This window comes from Pithys albifrons, chromosome 7, assembly GCF_047495875.1.
Source record: "Pithys albifrons albifrons isolate INPA30051 chromosome 7, PitAlb_v1, whole genome shotgun sequence".
NCBI lineage: Eukaryota > Metazoa > Chordata > Aves > Passeriformes > Thamnophilidae > Pithys > Pithys albifrons.
The window spans coordinates 17886282-17899185 of record NC_092464.1 but is presented as its reverse complement, the minus strand read 5'-3'; the positions used below and the strand labels follow the sequence as shown (position 1 = coordinate 17899185).

Below are 12904 nucleotides of genomic sequence, written 5' to 3'. Positions count from 1 at the left end.
GCTAGCCCTTCTACTATTGAAGCTCATCAATAGCTCTTCTGCTGTTGAAGTCAGAAATTGTGGCTAGGTTAGTGGAGGTTTTTGCTTTTACACCACAGAACTGGGCAGAGCTCTTGTGTGAGGAGGGAAAGAACTTCCAAGAACACTTATACATAACCTCACAGAAATGAGTGTCAAAGTAAAGGGAATAGGAAATGCACATCAAGTGTGCCAGCTTAACGTATTTGTTAGATGTGCTCTCAGTGCATGGAATAGGCAGAAGCTTTGCTCTCTAACAAACAGTGGGTTCCCCATGCCAGGGTTCAGGTAAGCTGTGTAATGTGCTTTCTCCCCATGGCTACACAGGCTTTGGTGCTTCCACCTGAAGCTGTTTTTTCTAGTACAGCCCAGGCTTGGCCCCACTGTCTCAAATACATCAGTGTTTTGAAATCTGAAATAAATTCTTACTTTTCTGCTCTTTCCCTGCTTCTCCCATGGGCATCCCACTGACAAAGCTTTGCTGCTGAGCATTAGTGAGAGGTCCTGGTGGCTCCTCCACATGGGAGAGCAGATGAGATGGCCAGAGGCGGTCTGCGGGTATGAGGAGTGTTTTCTCAAAGAGCAGTGTACAGCAAGCCAGTGCATGGCCATACATATGGCAAAACGCTGCTGCCAGCCTCACTGGGGAGAGCCCATGGCTCTAAGGTGTCCCTGTGCTCTGCTTTTCTCTCCTTTGTGTACAATCTCAGAGGCAGGCAGGCACACAGGTCCCTATCTGCCAATACACTCACTGGTAAACCTCACAGAGAGGAGTAGAAAGGAGTATGGTTTGAAATGCATCTCAATGTGGGCCCTTTCAGAGGAGTGTACTTTGCAGTAATGGAATAGTACTGTCACCAGAGATGTTTTAAAATTACTAACAAAGGAGAATTCAGTGTGAAACACTTCATAATGTCATCTGCACTAACCCATTTTAGATCAAAATTTTACTATATTTGGCAATGTAGTTTCATTTAAATGTTGATAGTGTTGGGTTTTATGTGGTTGTCAAACAAATTTTTTTAGTCTCTGGATTCTTCAGTTCTGGTAATGCAGTGATTAACAATTCAGATCTTAATACCTAATTATGATCAGTAGTCCCTTTTTGGTAAGTAATTGCATAAGTTGCTGTCTGCCTAGTTTTGGAAAAAACAAGGATAATTTTTTTAAGGGTTTTAAATGTTTTTCGAAATACACTCAAGGATAGTAGAGGGAAAGCGAGCTCTCAGGCCTGAATAAATTGGGCAGAATTTCTTATGGTGTGTCATTTTGTCTTCTCACTCAAATTGCCTCATAAGCAGAGTTATGCTAGTGCAAGTCTTCAGTAAACTATGCAGTCACATTAGTGGTACCAGGAGATGTACACCTACAAGCCTGTACTAATGTGTGTGTCTCATATGTGCACTTCAGGATTTTTATTGTTAATAGTGGTCTGAAAAGCTTACAGCCAATTGGAACTAGTTCCTAAATTAGATACTTAATCTCAGAGATGTGTCAGAAGAAATGTCTATAATGCAGAACCCCATTTATTCCTATAACTGACTGGGAGCAGCCTTGCAAAATACACTATGTGATATATTGATAGATTATACTATTTGATTTCAAATGCTAAAATAAAAATGGTGGATAGTAATTTATTAAAGACTTGTTATTTCATTTAATATAGTTGGGCACAGTATTTTATATAAAACTAATTAGTGTTTTAGGATATATTCTGTCACTTGCAGTCCTTGCTGGAATACCTCCCTATTTAACTCAGCTGTCATCACTTCTTTGAAATGTGGAAAGGGAATTTTCAAGGTCACAGATTAGTGAAGTGAGAATTAACAAGTCTCTGTTAGAAAGTCATAATGAGATGAATCCTTTATGCTACTAGAGATTATTGGAGTTGGGATTTATGAAGCATTTTCCATACTAATCATGCTACTTAGACTCTATCTCTGGAGACTTTTATTGCAGTGAATGTTTTATATTTACATTTCCATTAAGTTTAAGAGGATGCTCTCTGTGAGAGACGTAGGGACCTAGACATAAAGGTTATCACCATTTCTAGCATTGCCTCTGTACTCTGTGATAATTAGCATTCAGTAAGTCTTATTTTATCTACATAACATAATGTGAGTTAGTGTGTGTTTTCCTTGGGGTTGGATACCTGTGGGTAACTTATTTGTTACTTGTCTGGATTCTTTTATTTCCTTTGTGTTTGTTTCTGCATCACTTTCAAGGCTGGGGCATCTGTCTCATTGACAAGCCGTGCCATGGTTGACAGCCTGAGATTGTAGAGAAAGACCTGAGGGCTTGAAAACACTCATCCACAAAGCTTTTTTCCTGTGGCCTGAATATATTCTATACTTCTACCTGTCACAGTCAGAAAAAAACACAAGTGATAAAATTCTGGTACCTAAGGGCTTGCAGTGTCACAAATGAATCTATTGTTCTTTATCCTGAGGGGAAAATATCCTATGAGTGAAACAGATACCAGCACAGGATTTGAAAGAACTTCCCAGAAACTGGAAAAAAAGACAACGTAGTAAGTTTAATGAACAAAGCCCCAGGCAGGACAGAAAAGCAAGCAGAGAGACCTGCCTGCACAAGGACAAATAAAAAGCAGAGGTGAAATCCTGACAGGTGGATGTTCCTGACTTCATCAAGGCCAGAGTTTCACCCAGCATAGATAGGATAGTTTTTAAAAATCCCCCATGCATTCTATGTGCATTTTGCAGTGTTTTATTTACATGTGAATGACATGTATTCACTAAGCATAGGGTGATATTTGTCCCCAGCACAAGTTTGATTCTTGGCTGGCAGGAGCAGTACTAATCCCATGTGGCTGATGGCCCACACATCTGTAGGTCATGCTTTGGGTCCTGGGCATCAGGAGGATTTCAAACACAAGGCTTCCTCATGATTACTGCGTGCTCCCAGCCAGGAAATGGAACAAAGTGAGTATTTCAGACTGTTTCCAGAAGAACTCCTTCCCACTGTTCATTTGCTGATATTTAAGCAAATACAATGTGCAGAAAGGGCAAGAGGTGCCAGGACAGGCTCTGACAGACTGGGCATTAAGAGTGCTTGTACAGTTTTGAGCAGGGGCATTACAATAAATCTGTACGAGGCCCTTTATTAAATATTCTACAGGCCCTCTGCTGCATTCAGTGAATGAGTGATTATTATTTCTTTTTGTTATCCCCATTTGATGTGGCCCTATGCCATATTCGGGGTGTATGGTTCAGAACCTGCAATGAATAAAGAACTGTTTGTTTCCAAATGGGCATTTTTCAGCATGTTCTCCTTAGCATCGATGCACAAAGATTAAAGCCAAAATTGTCAACAGTAGCTATCCATTTTAAGTTTCTGTCTTGAGACATCGAGGGACTGATTTTTCAGAGTACTGTTTCTAATAAGCCTTCTCTGTGTGGCTATAAACAACTAGCCACACAACTAGGAGATGCTTGTTAGAATTTCAGCACTGGTGTGGATCTGGCTTCATCTCTCACATTAGATGCTCAGAAAATGTATCATGTCGAAATAGTGATCACTTGTGAAAACCTTACTCTAAGTGATAAGGCCAGAGGTGTATAAAATGTTTGCAGCAGAAATAGGAAAAGAATACAGTTTTACAAAGTACCTTCAGCTCTGTCCCTTTTCTGCTTGTAAGCCACTTTTCCTGTTACCATGTACACCTCTTCCACAGTCCTTATCCCTAGCACTGTGTGCACTTCATGTCGCTCATCTCTAGGATATGGTAAATCTGGAGGAGTTCAAGGAAGAGCACCAAAGATGGTGAGTGGTGCTGGAACCTCTGGGTTGAGCAGTTTGGGTTGCATTACCCCCTGCAGTAATGTTGCTTTTTCTTGTTATCTGTTACATGGTAGGTGAAATTCCAGACCTTTATTTACTCACAATTTCTACAAAGTATTTCTGCTCAGGAAACCAGCTTGGGCTGCCTTAGCCACATGTTTACATATTGATAAATGCCATATTTAGCTTCTGCAAGGCACCTGCAGGAGGAGATGACTTTGGGATGGGCTGGAAGATGTTCTGACTCCTCTTTTCTTTGCACCACCCTTTTTTGAATCCACTACTTGTACTACTCCGGGTCTTTCCAGTGCTTCAACTACTTTGGACACCACTGGGATTTGCTTGCATTCCCTTTAAGATATGAGAGAAAATACTCCCCACTCAGCCAGTTTTCAGCTGCTGGTGGTAGATTTTCTGATCCTGTCTCCCTCTTTAATCCACACACAAGCATAGAGGCTGATGGTTCACATGGAGACAAGAAGAGTGGCCAGCTGATTTTAGTACCAACAGTGAGCTATGGAAGAAATGAGGCAGAACAGCACATCTGTGTAGAGGAATTTTAAAAAATGCTGTAGTATAAATGCTAAGAGAAATGAGGAAAGTTCCTGGAGATTTTAAAGCTGAGCCCTGGCACATGTTTAGTGCAGTGAGACTCCTAGGCATGTTGCTCACAGTCAGGTAGTGGGTATGACCCCATTGCCAGCAAAAGCCATCTCTAGGGCACCCACAAGCCCTGCCACCCCCAGACCACAGGTCAGCATGTCCCTTGCATTACCTGGAGTGCACCTGCAAGGCAGTCCAGTGGCTGTGTAGAGGACAGATTATGCTGTGCCCTCCACCAGCCCAAGGAACCCTGCTCTTCTTTGTCAGCCTTGCACAGTCACAGCCCATGGAAGTCCTGGTCGGTAAAAAAGCCTGGAATTGTCACCATTAGTTGTTTCTCCACACATGGGTCTCTTTATTGCTGTGCATATCTAATTAAAATGATGCTGAGATACGGTGAGAGAGACAGATAAACCTTTGGTAATTTACAATTTTCTAGGAAAAACTCAACACTAAGGGCTTACACATGTAATCACAGTTCATTGAAATATATTAAAATCCTTTCAGTTGAACAAGAAAGCTTCTCCAGTGACATGGTGCAGCTCTCCAGGTGGGAGATTGGACGCAGCGATGCAGGAAGAGATTGTGTTGGCTGGCAACACAGGAGCAACTGAGGACACATTTTTTTCCAATTTTAAAATGGTGAATTCTTGGCTCCAGCTGGCACTCTGAGTGAATGAACGGATGGAAGAGCTGTGCTTCCAGATCCATAGCTCACTTCATTTCAGTAAACAGGATTTAAAATGTAGTGAAGTGTGGTGGAGAAATAGATGAGTTGTTGTAGCTGTGTTACAGATATAAATGGAGTGGTAATCAGTAATTTGTAACCAAAACCTGAGGAAAAAATGGTATAACTATTGGAACAGTACTGTTTTACCAACAGTGTGGAGTTCAGAATGCCAAGTGAACTGAGTCAAGTTGCAGCTTTAATGGGCCTTCCCTTATTGGTTTAAGGAAAAGAGGCAGAGCAGCTCACCATCTCTGGGGAGCAGTGGCCTGTTCTTAGCCTATGATGGTGCTTTTTAAACAAATAAGTGTGGTTAGACATAAAACTTGATACAGAGTTGTGAAAATGGGCTTTAATCCTTCAGGATTCTCTTCTTTTTGCAAGTGTCTTTTGGACAGCAAAGCACAAGCGAGAATGGGGATGGGTGTCCTGGCTCCAGGGCACTTGTTTCAGCATCTCTAGCCCACAGCCATCTCCACCAGGAGGCTGGCATGAAGAACACAAGGGAAAGGCATTTCTGCCAGCATAAGAGGACTGAGTAGCAACAAGAACAGCCTGAAATAACTCGCTTTCCTTTCCTGACCGTGGCAGGAAGGAAACTCACAGTTTAGGATTTAAACTCTTCACAAATATGGGTAAATTTATTTCCACTGTCATCTTGCAATGACAGTGGCATTATCTCTATTTTACATGGGCAAAGCTGGGGCACATTAGGGTTATGTGGTCCATTTAATCCGGGTGCCCATTTTGCCATGCCTTTGGCTCAGTTAAAGAGCTTAGTCAAATCTATATATAAGGTTATGCATGTTCTCACTGGCTACAAATACAGCCCTGCATGCTTAGTTCTGCTGCAAATCACAGCAAAAATGCCTCATTTGGCACCCAAATAGCAAGAAAAATTCTGTCTGTGGTCACCTCTGCAAAGTTTGGGTGGAATTGGGACTTTGAGTGGGGGCTTTTTTCCTATGCATAGGAGCTTAAGGCAGAAAGTTAGAATTCAGTTGTGCATGCGCACTAGACTGTTTTTTTCCACCTTGCAGTCTTTTGTCTCATTCACTAGACATCTAAATGCCTTTTTCAACAAATTACGGAGCTTTCTTCATTAGCCAACCATGATTTATCCCTGGAAATGCTCTGTCACATGCATTAAATAAGTCTGTTCTCTTAAGAAATGATAGTGTTCACTGAAGATTATATTTGAAAATAGAGCAAGTTAAGGATGCGTATGTGATGTCTTTATTTGCTGCTGTCCAGTTCTTAGACAACAAATCTGTAGAAGTAAGGATGAAGTTCTTTGCTAAGGCCTCTGAGAAGAGTTGGTGTGTAAGCGTGTTCCAAGATCCATCTTCACATTCCTTGATTTTTCATGTTTCTTCATATATGTCTCAATGACTTTTTCAAATCTTTAAAGAGAGGACAGTGACTTTGATCACTGCTCTCAGTTTGTCACATCTTGCTCTGTAGTTTTGTGCTGTCAGGTGAAGTACAGACATGTGCAGAGCAGGCAGTGGAAGTGGCTATGGATTAACATGGGGCTTTCCTTCTGCAGGGGGCTTGAGAGGCAGCACAGGTCAGGCTGCACACTGTGCCATGCAAGGCATGACACAGCTTGGCTGATGGACACTGAAAGAAAATGCCACAGCCTCTGGGCATGGCTTCACTTTGTACTGCTTTTAAATATGAAAGAATAATTTGCAACACAGGCAACTTCATGCTCAGCAAAACCTAGTAAATATATTAACCCAGATCTTCTGAGCAAGTTTGATTAAGTCAATAGTAACAACCCTGGATCTGTCCTTTTCTAACAGCAAATACATGCCACAAACTGTGAACATATATCATTGTCCTTCATTATCAGACGATGCAGAATATGAGCAGTGGCCTAAAGGAATGGTAAGTGAGCAGACAGGGCACACTTTGCAGTACCAGGCTAGTGGCATCAGGCATGAGTCTGGCCCAGTACATCGGATGATCAAGCTCAGTGTTCCAAATTCATTTTCCAAAAACATGATCAGCATCACAAAGACAAGGAAGAATCATGACTTACAAGCACCAGCGAATATACTAAGCAGGTTGATTAGATAATGCAAAGACTAGATAAGAGGTTCTGTGGATAAGAAATACTTAGTGACTAGGAAGAGAGATATTTAAAAATTAATTCATTTATGGCCATGACATACTGAAGCACTTTACATTTTCATCTCCTACCTGCCATTCATATATACATCCATTTACGCTTTTAAAGCAATTGTGCCTATTCTTAACCTCTTATCTATATTTTCTCCTGAAATCTGAATGCCTGGTTTGGACAGTTATACAGTAGCTACTGCAGGCTTTTTTTGAGAGCTCTTTTATGCTTTGTTGTTTTGATTCCACATTTTCTGTCCAGAGAGCTGTTGACAACTCCCACTTCTAGGAATTTCCATAATTTTTCAGAAGGGGAAAAGAATGTTTTCTTGATTTTGTGCTTCTAGGAATTTCCATAATTTTTCAGAACAAAAAAGAATGTTTTCTTGATTTTGTGCTTAATATGTGAAATGGGGTAATTTATAAGCCTTGTGATAAATAATGGGAACAAGATCTTGTGTTTTGAGCTTTGAGTTTGGTCTTGACAGGTACACAGTACTGATCAGAAAGTCACTCTTCTACAACCAGACTTTGCGTGGAAAATTATTCAGTAAGGCAAATAGAAATTTAATATTAAATTTCACAGAGTTTAGTCATTAAAGATACTTGGTGCAAAACAGTCACTAGTGTGTGGCCAGATGTACTCAATTGTGTCTGTCTGTCCGTCTATCTATCTATCTATCTATCTATCTATCTATCTATCTATCTATCTATCTATCTATCTATCTAATCTATCTATCTATCCATCCATCTATCCATCTGTATATCTAAAGTTAGTTGTATTTTTGTTTTTCATCAAAGTAATAAATACATTAATAAGTCACCTTATTTTATATTGAGAAAGAAAAGGAGATATAGAAAAGCAACACAGCAAAATTTTATGACTCCTTCAGATTTTTGTTATAAATTGCACTAATAGTCTGTAGCTAATTATAGATACTTGATTACCCCCCTCAAGTATAGCTTTTACATGATATGTTTAAACTGTTTAATTAGTGGTTTAGATAGCAAATTGGTTTTCTATCAGTCTGTTTTGTTTTGTCTTTGCTAATGAAATTACTGTAATGTCTGGCTTAGCAAGTAAAGGAACTCTGTTATTTTACCTTGTGTTTTAAGAGCTATTCCCTATTTGTGTTGCATACCAGATGTCACACTAATTATTATCTGCAGACAGGAATGCCAACTCTGTGCTAAATGTAAAGCTTTTCTAAAAGCCTTATGCACTGAATGGTGCAAACTACTGTTATGATCCAGAATATTAATGCTTTGAAATCTCTTGCTGTCTTAGGAACTTCTTGTAGCTATGATTGTGAAACTGAAAACTGTGAAATCTTCAGAATTAGTCAGATCTGGAGATCAAATGCTACCTGACTTCCTACTTAGCCCAGCTAATTGAAATGTTTGGGTTGCGAGGGTTTTTTTTAATGGAAGTGTACCTTTTTCACTTGCATTTGCTCTGTATAAAAAAAAAATAGTTCTTGTTAAATCTTCCACCTTAAAGCAGGGTTTTTTTGGTCTAAAAATGAGTTGGCCCACACTCTTTAGTTTAAGTAAGAATACCTTCAGTAACTGAAGTTTTATATAGGTATTTTATCCCTTTAAAAGTCAAACCTTTTCAAGCTCTCAGCCTCTGTTAGCACTTGTAACTGAACTTTTCAGTCAGTAAGAGACTTGGGGCTCTTCTCACTTCAACTGAGAAAGAATAAAAAGAGTGGACCATGGGTAGTTTTGTGGAGTACACCTGTTATTTCATAATTAGCTTGTCTGTTCAGTTCTGCTGCTCATTTTTGGGGAGCGGGGGGAGTTTGGATGGAAGGCAGAATGTTAAGAAATAGGTTTTCTGGCATATTCAGGGGAATCCTGCTGAACTGTATTAATAAGAAGGATTTCCATAGAAGATAGGATGGTAAGATACGGTGATTTGGCTTTAGCAGCCTAATTCTAACCATTTTCTGCTTTTCAATTTCTTCTAAATCGTTATGGAGCAATTAAAGCAATAAATTACAGTGCTTTGAAGAGCAATACATTCAATGCCACAATTCTCCATATGCGAGGCAAGTACTTAAAGAAAAAACTCCAAACTGCTAACATTTGTAAAAGGGCTTTCAATCTTCCTTCACTGAAGCAGAATTTGTATTCCACTTGTTCAGGAAAGACTTCAGGAACAAGATGGCTTGGTAGGTCATTCTGTGTAGGAGATTTTAAGAAACCAGAGTAATAGACTTCATAGATGATTTTCTAGGAATGAAATGGAAGTAGCAGCCAGTTTGCCCAAGCAGTGAGTGTATGGGGGATGTGGGAAAAACAGACCTGCATGCGTACTTTTGTGAGCTCAAAACCAGGATGGGCATGTAGTCTCAGTGGATTCATACCATGTTTCTTCCTTTTTGACACTTGGTAAAGTCTCAAGTCAAACGATTGCTTAGTCAAAAGATCAAAAAGTTTATTATTGTTGGGATTTTGATGAAGTAAACCACAAAACAAGCAGAATGCATGGATTATGCCTTTCAGACATTTGGGTTTATGTAACTGGTAGGTGTGCTGGGTTAGGGCTAGGGTTAGGGTTTATGAAGGGTATGTTTCAGTAAAAACAATGATCTTGGAGCTAGGATATCTATTTTTCATTAAGATATGTGCAAAATATTGTTCAAACTGAACTCTTGTATAGCACAGGGAGATTTGTGTAACTGAATTAATTTTATCCAGACTTCTCTCTTGCTGATTTTATCTGAAATTAATAGCAAAATTAGAAGTTTCAAAATTATGTAACAATATAATATAGATAATTTACAGTAGCTGTGGACTTTGAAAAGTAAAGGAAACAGAGGACCGTTACTTGTGAGTTACCCAGTCCTGATGTTTTATTTCAGTCTGTTGCTAATGACAGGGTTTGACAAGCATTTGTGTCCTTATCCAAACCAGACCAGTAATTATTTGCCAATCACTTCCACAAGGTAATGTCACTGATCACTGGTTTTAGTTACAGTAATAACATTTATTGGCAAAAATAAGTACGAAAAAGAAGTCATTTTCTATTATATTACATTTGATTGTAGTTTTTACTGCAGAAATTCAACAAGGCAAAAGCAGTTCATGAGTAACAATGGGATCACGCTCGGTTTCTGAAGCTGGCCTGGAGCAATGCTGGCACTGCAGGGTCTAACATGAAACTGCACAGTGCTGAATGAGACTCAAACACTTCCAGGCTTTTTCAACCCAGACTGGAAGGCAAGAGGGACAGGCAACAGCTCTGTTCATAACTACGTGGCAAACCCGTGAGGTTTTTCTTCTAGGAGTTTTTTCAGAATGGGTTGGAAATAATTTCATTTGTATCAAAATCAAAGTGATGTCTCATCAGACTGTCCACTAGAATCTGAAGTCAGCATACTGCTGGATATAGATGAGTTAGCTCTGACTGGATAATTGAAGCTGATTCTGACCCTTTGCTCCTTCTCCTTTCTTCCCTTACTCATTTTTCTCCTAACAGAAACAAGTCATTCTTTGTTAATTGCATTAGACCCTCAGAAATGACTCATCATATTATGGGTACCTCTCTGGTAGCAGAACTACCATGAAGAGAGGAATTGTTTAAACCCAAAATATATTGTTTTATCTGAGTTATAAACCTTTGAAATGAAGATGTTGTCTTTAAAAGCATATAGTCTAGTAGTGGCACCAGTATTTGCCTCTATAAAAGAACCAGAGCTACAATTAAAAATACTTGATATTTGAAGTGATGTCAGACTTCTGTAGTACCGATTATAAAATCAAGCAAGACATTATTAGACATTGTCTTAAAGTTTGTCAGTTGAAAAACTGAAACACCATGAATGTAAAGGTTCCTTATCTGGAAAGAAGTGTCTAAAAATAAAACCAAATGTGTCATGTATCTGAAAGAGTTTGAATGCCTATGTGTGTACATATATACGCGTGTATTGTCTTTGCATAGATACTCACACGTAGAGAAGATACTGTAGTACTTCACATTTCTTTACAGCTATAAAACTAATCGCAAATTATTTCTTTTTGTTCTCCTCACAGCTGAATTTTTATTCCTCTTGTGGGGTGTTTATCTCTGCTATGCAGTGCGGACAGTCCCATCAGCATTTCATGAGCCACGTTATATGGCTGTTGCAGTTCACAATGAGCTCATTATCTCTGCTATATTCCATACAATTAGGCAAGTGATCTGTAGATCTAGTAATTAACTATTTATCTTTCAGGTTTCATATGGTGCAACTTAAAATGGGTGAATGGGATAGGATGTATAATGGAAGGTCTATAAATATTTTTTTCTGAAAATTAAGTGATTACTAAACTTGAAAATCTTCCCATGAGATTCAAGAGTATGAAATTGTATAATTAGGATGTTTTTCAGTATAGCTAGGGGATATTTCCTTGAATCAAAGATCAGTATATATGATATATTAGCTATAACAAAACTGCTGTCTTCAGTCATCTACGTACTGCTCACTGTTTGTACCCCTAGGAAAGCAGCAGGTAAGAGTGCTGGTTTAGATGAACCTTCCCTGGTGTGTAACAGATTGGCGAGCTGCAGCTGCATGGTAAAATAACTCCACTGGCTTGGGCATGAAGCATAGTGTTTTATATGCTGTCAAAAAAAATTGCTATGCATAAGATTCTATATCAGTAATATAAAGCCCATGTTTCTTATAAAGTCTATAATGAGCTCTACATTTCATATTTGTAAATTATTCAGGTAGTAACAAATTTATAAGGTTCTTGGCCAGAGCTACTTGAAAATTACTATATATGTCTTTCATACAGGATACCCTGTAAAAATTAATTGGTCCTAGAAAATCCAAAATAGCAAGATAACATGTTTCATCTCATCTGTAAAAACTCCTAAGACTTTCTTACAATGTTCTCACAGCTTCCTTTGCCTCCTGACAAATCATATCTACTAAGATTTTTTTTTTACACTGCTTGATTGACGGTATTTATATACTCTTCTCTGTTACTTCGTCTGTCTTGGTATTCACATTTCTTTCTGTCTTCTTGCTGTTTGCTTTCATGTTTTTTTCTGAGTAAACATCAGCAAAGCAAATCCTTAATCTGTGTTTCTTCCTGGTGCTCTTATCCCTTATCATTGTTACACAGTTTGCTGCAGTTTTCAGACTTGCAACTTTTTTTTTCTCCTCCTGCCAACCCTGTATCTCAACATCCACATACTCAAAATCTTTACACCCTGACAAAAACACCTGCAAAGCTATTGTTTAAAATCTGCATTTGATGCAAGCAATTTTTGTTTAATTCCTGGTAGATGTAAAATTCAGTTATAATACTTTTGAATTTATTGTAATCAAAAGACAGCTTCTCAGTCCATTCCCCCCCTCCCCCCATTAATTAATATTCCTAAACCATATTTTGGGGCCATGTTAGAAGATACAGTTGCACTGGGAGAGCTACTATGTGAGCTGAAAGTTTCTTTTAATAATAGAGCAAGCTGGAAGTAATCTTGGATTAAAGAGAGGGGAAAGGGGGAAAATGTGTCATTTTAATACATGCTTTATGAAGGAGACACCAAAGGATTGTCTTTCAGTTTGCCTTATTGATAATCCTGTGCCTCCAGCCTAAGGTCTGCTGATTTCTTTTTTTTTTTTTTTT

At 38.9% G+C, this 12904-nt stretch overlaps 1 protein-coding gene across 2 annotated transcripts in view; it reads left to right on the top strand.

Moving 5' to 3' along the window:
* Positions 1–12904, top strand: part of GPR158 (G protein-coupled receptor 158) — a 179150-nt gene that overhangs the window by 155227 nt on the left and 11019 nt on the right. For both annotated transcript variants that reach the window (XM_071560149.1, XM_071560146.1), the window contains exon 8: positions 11318–11456. In XM_071560149.1, the coding sequence (XP_071416250.1) occupies positions 11318–11456 (139 nt within the window). The remainder of the gene's footprint in view (positions 1–11317; positions 11457–12904) is intronic.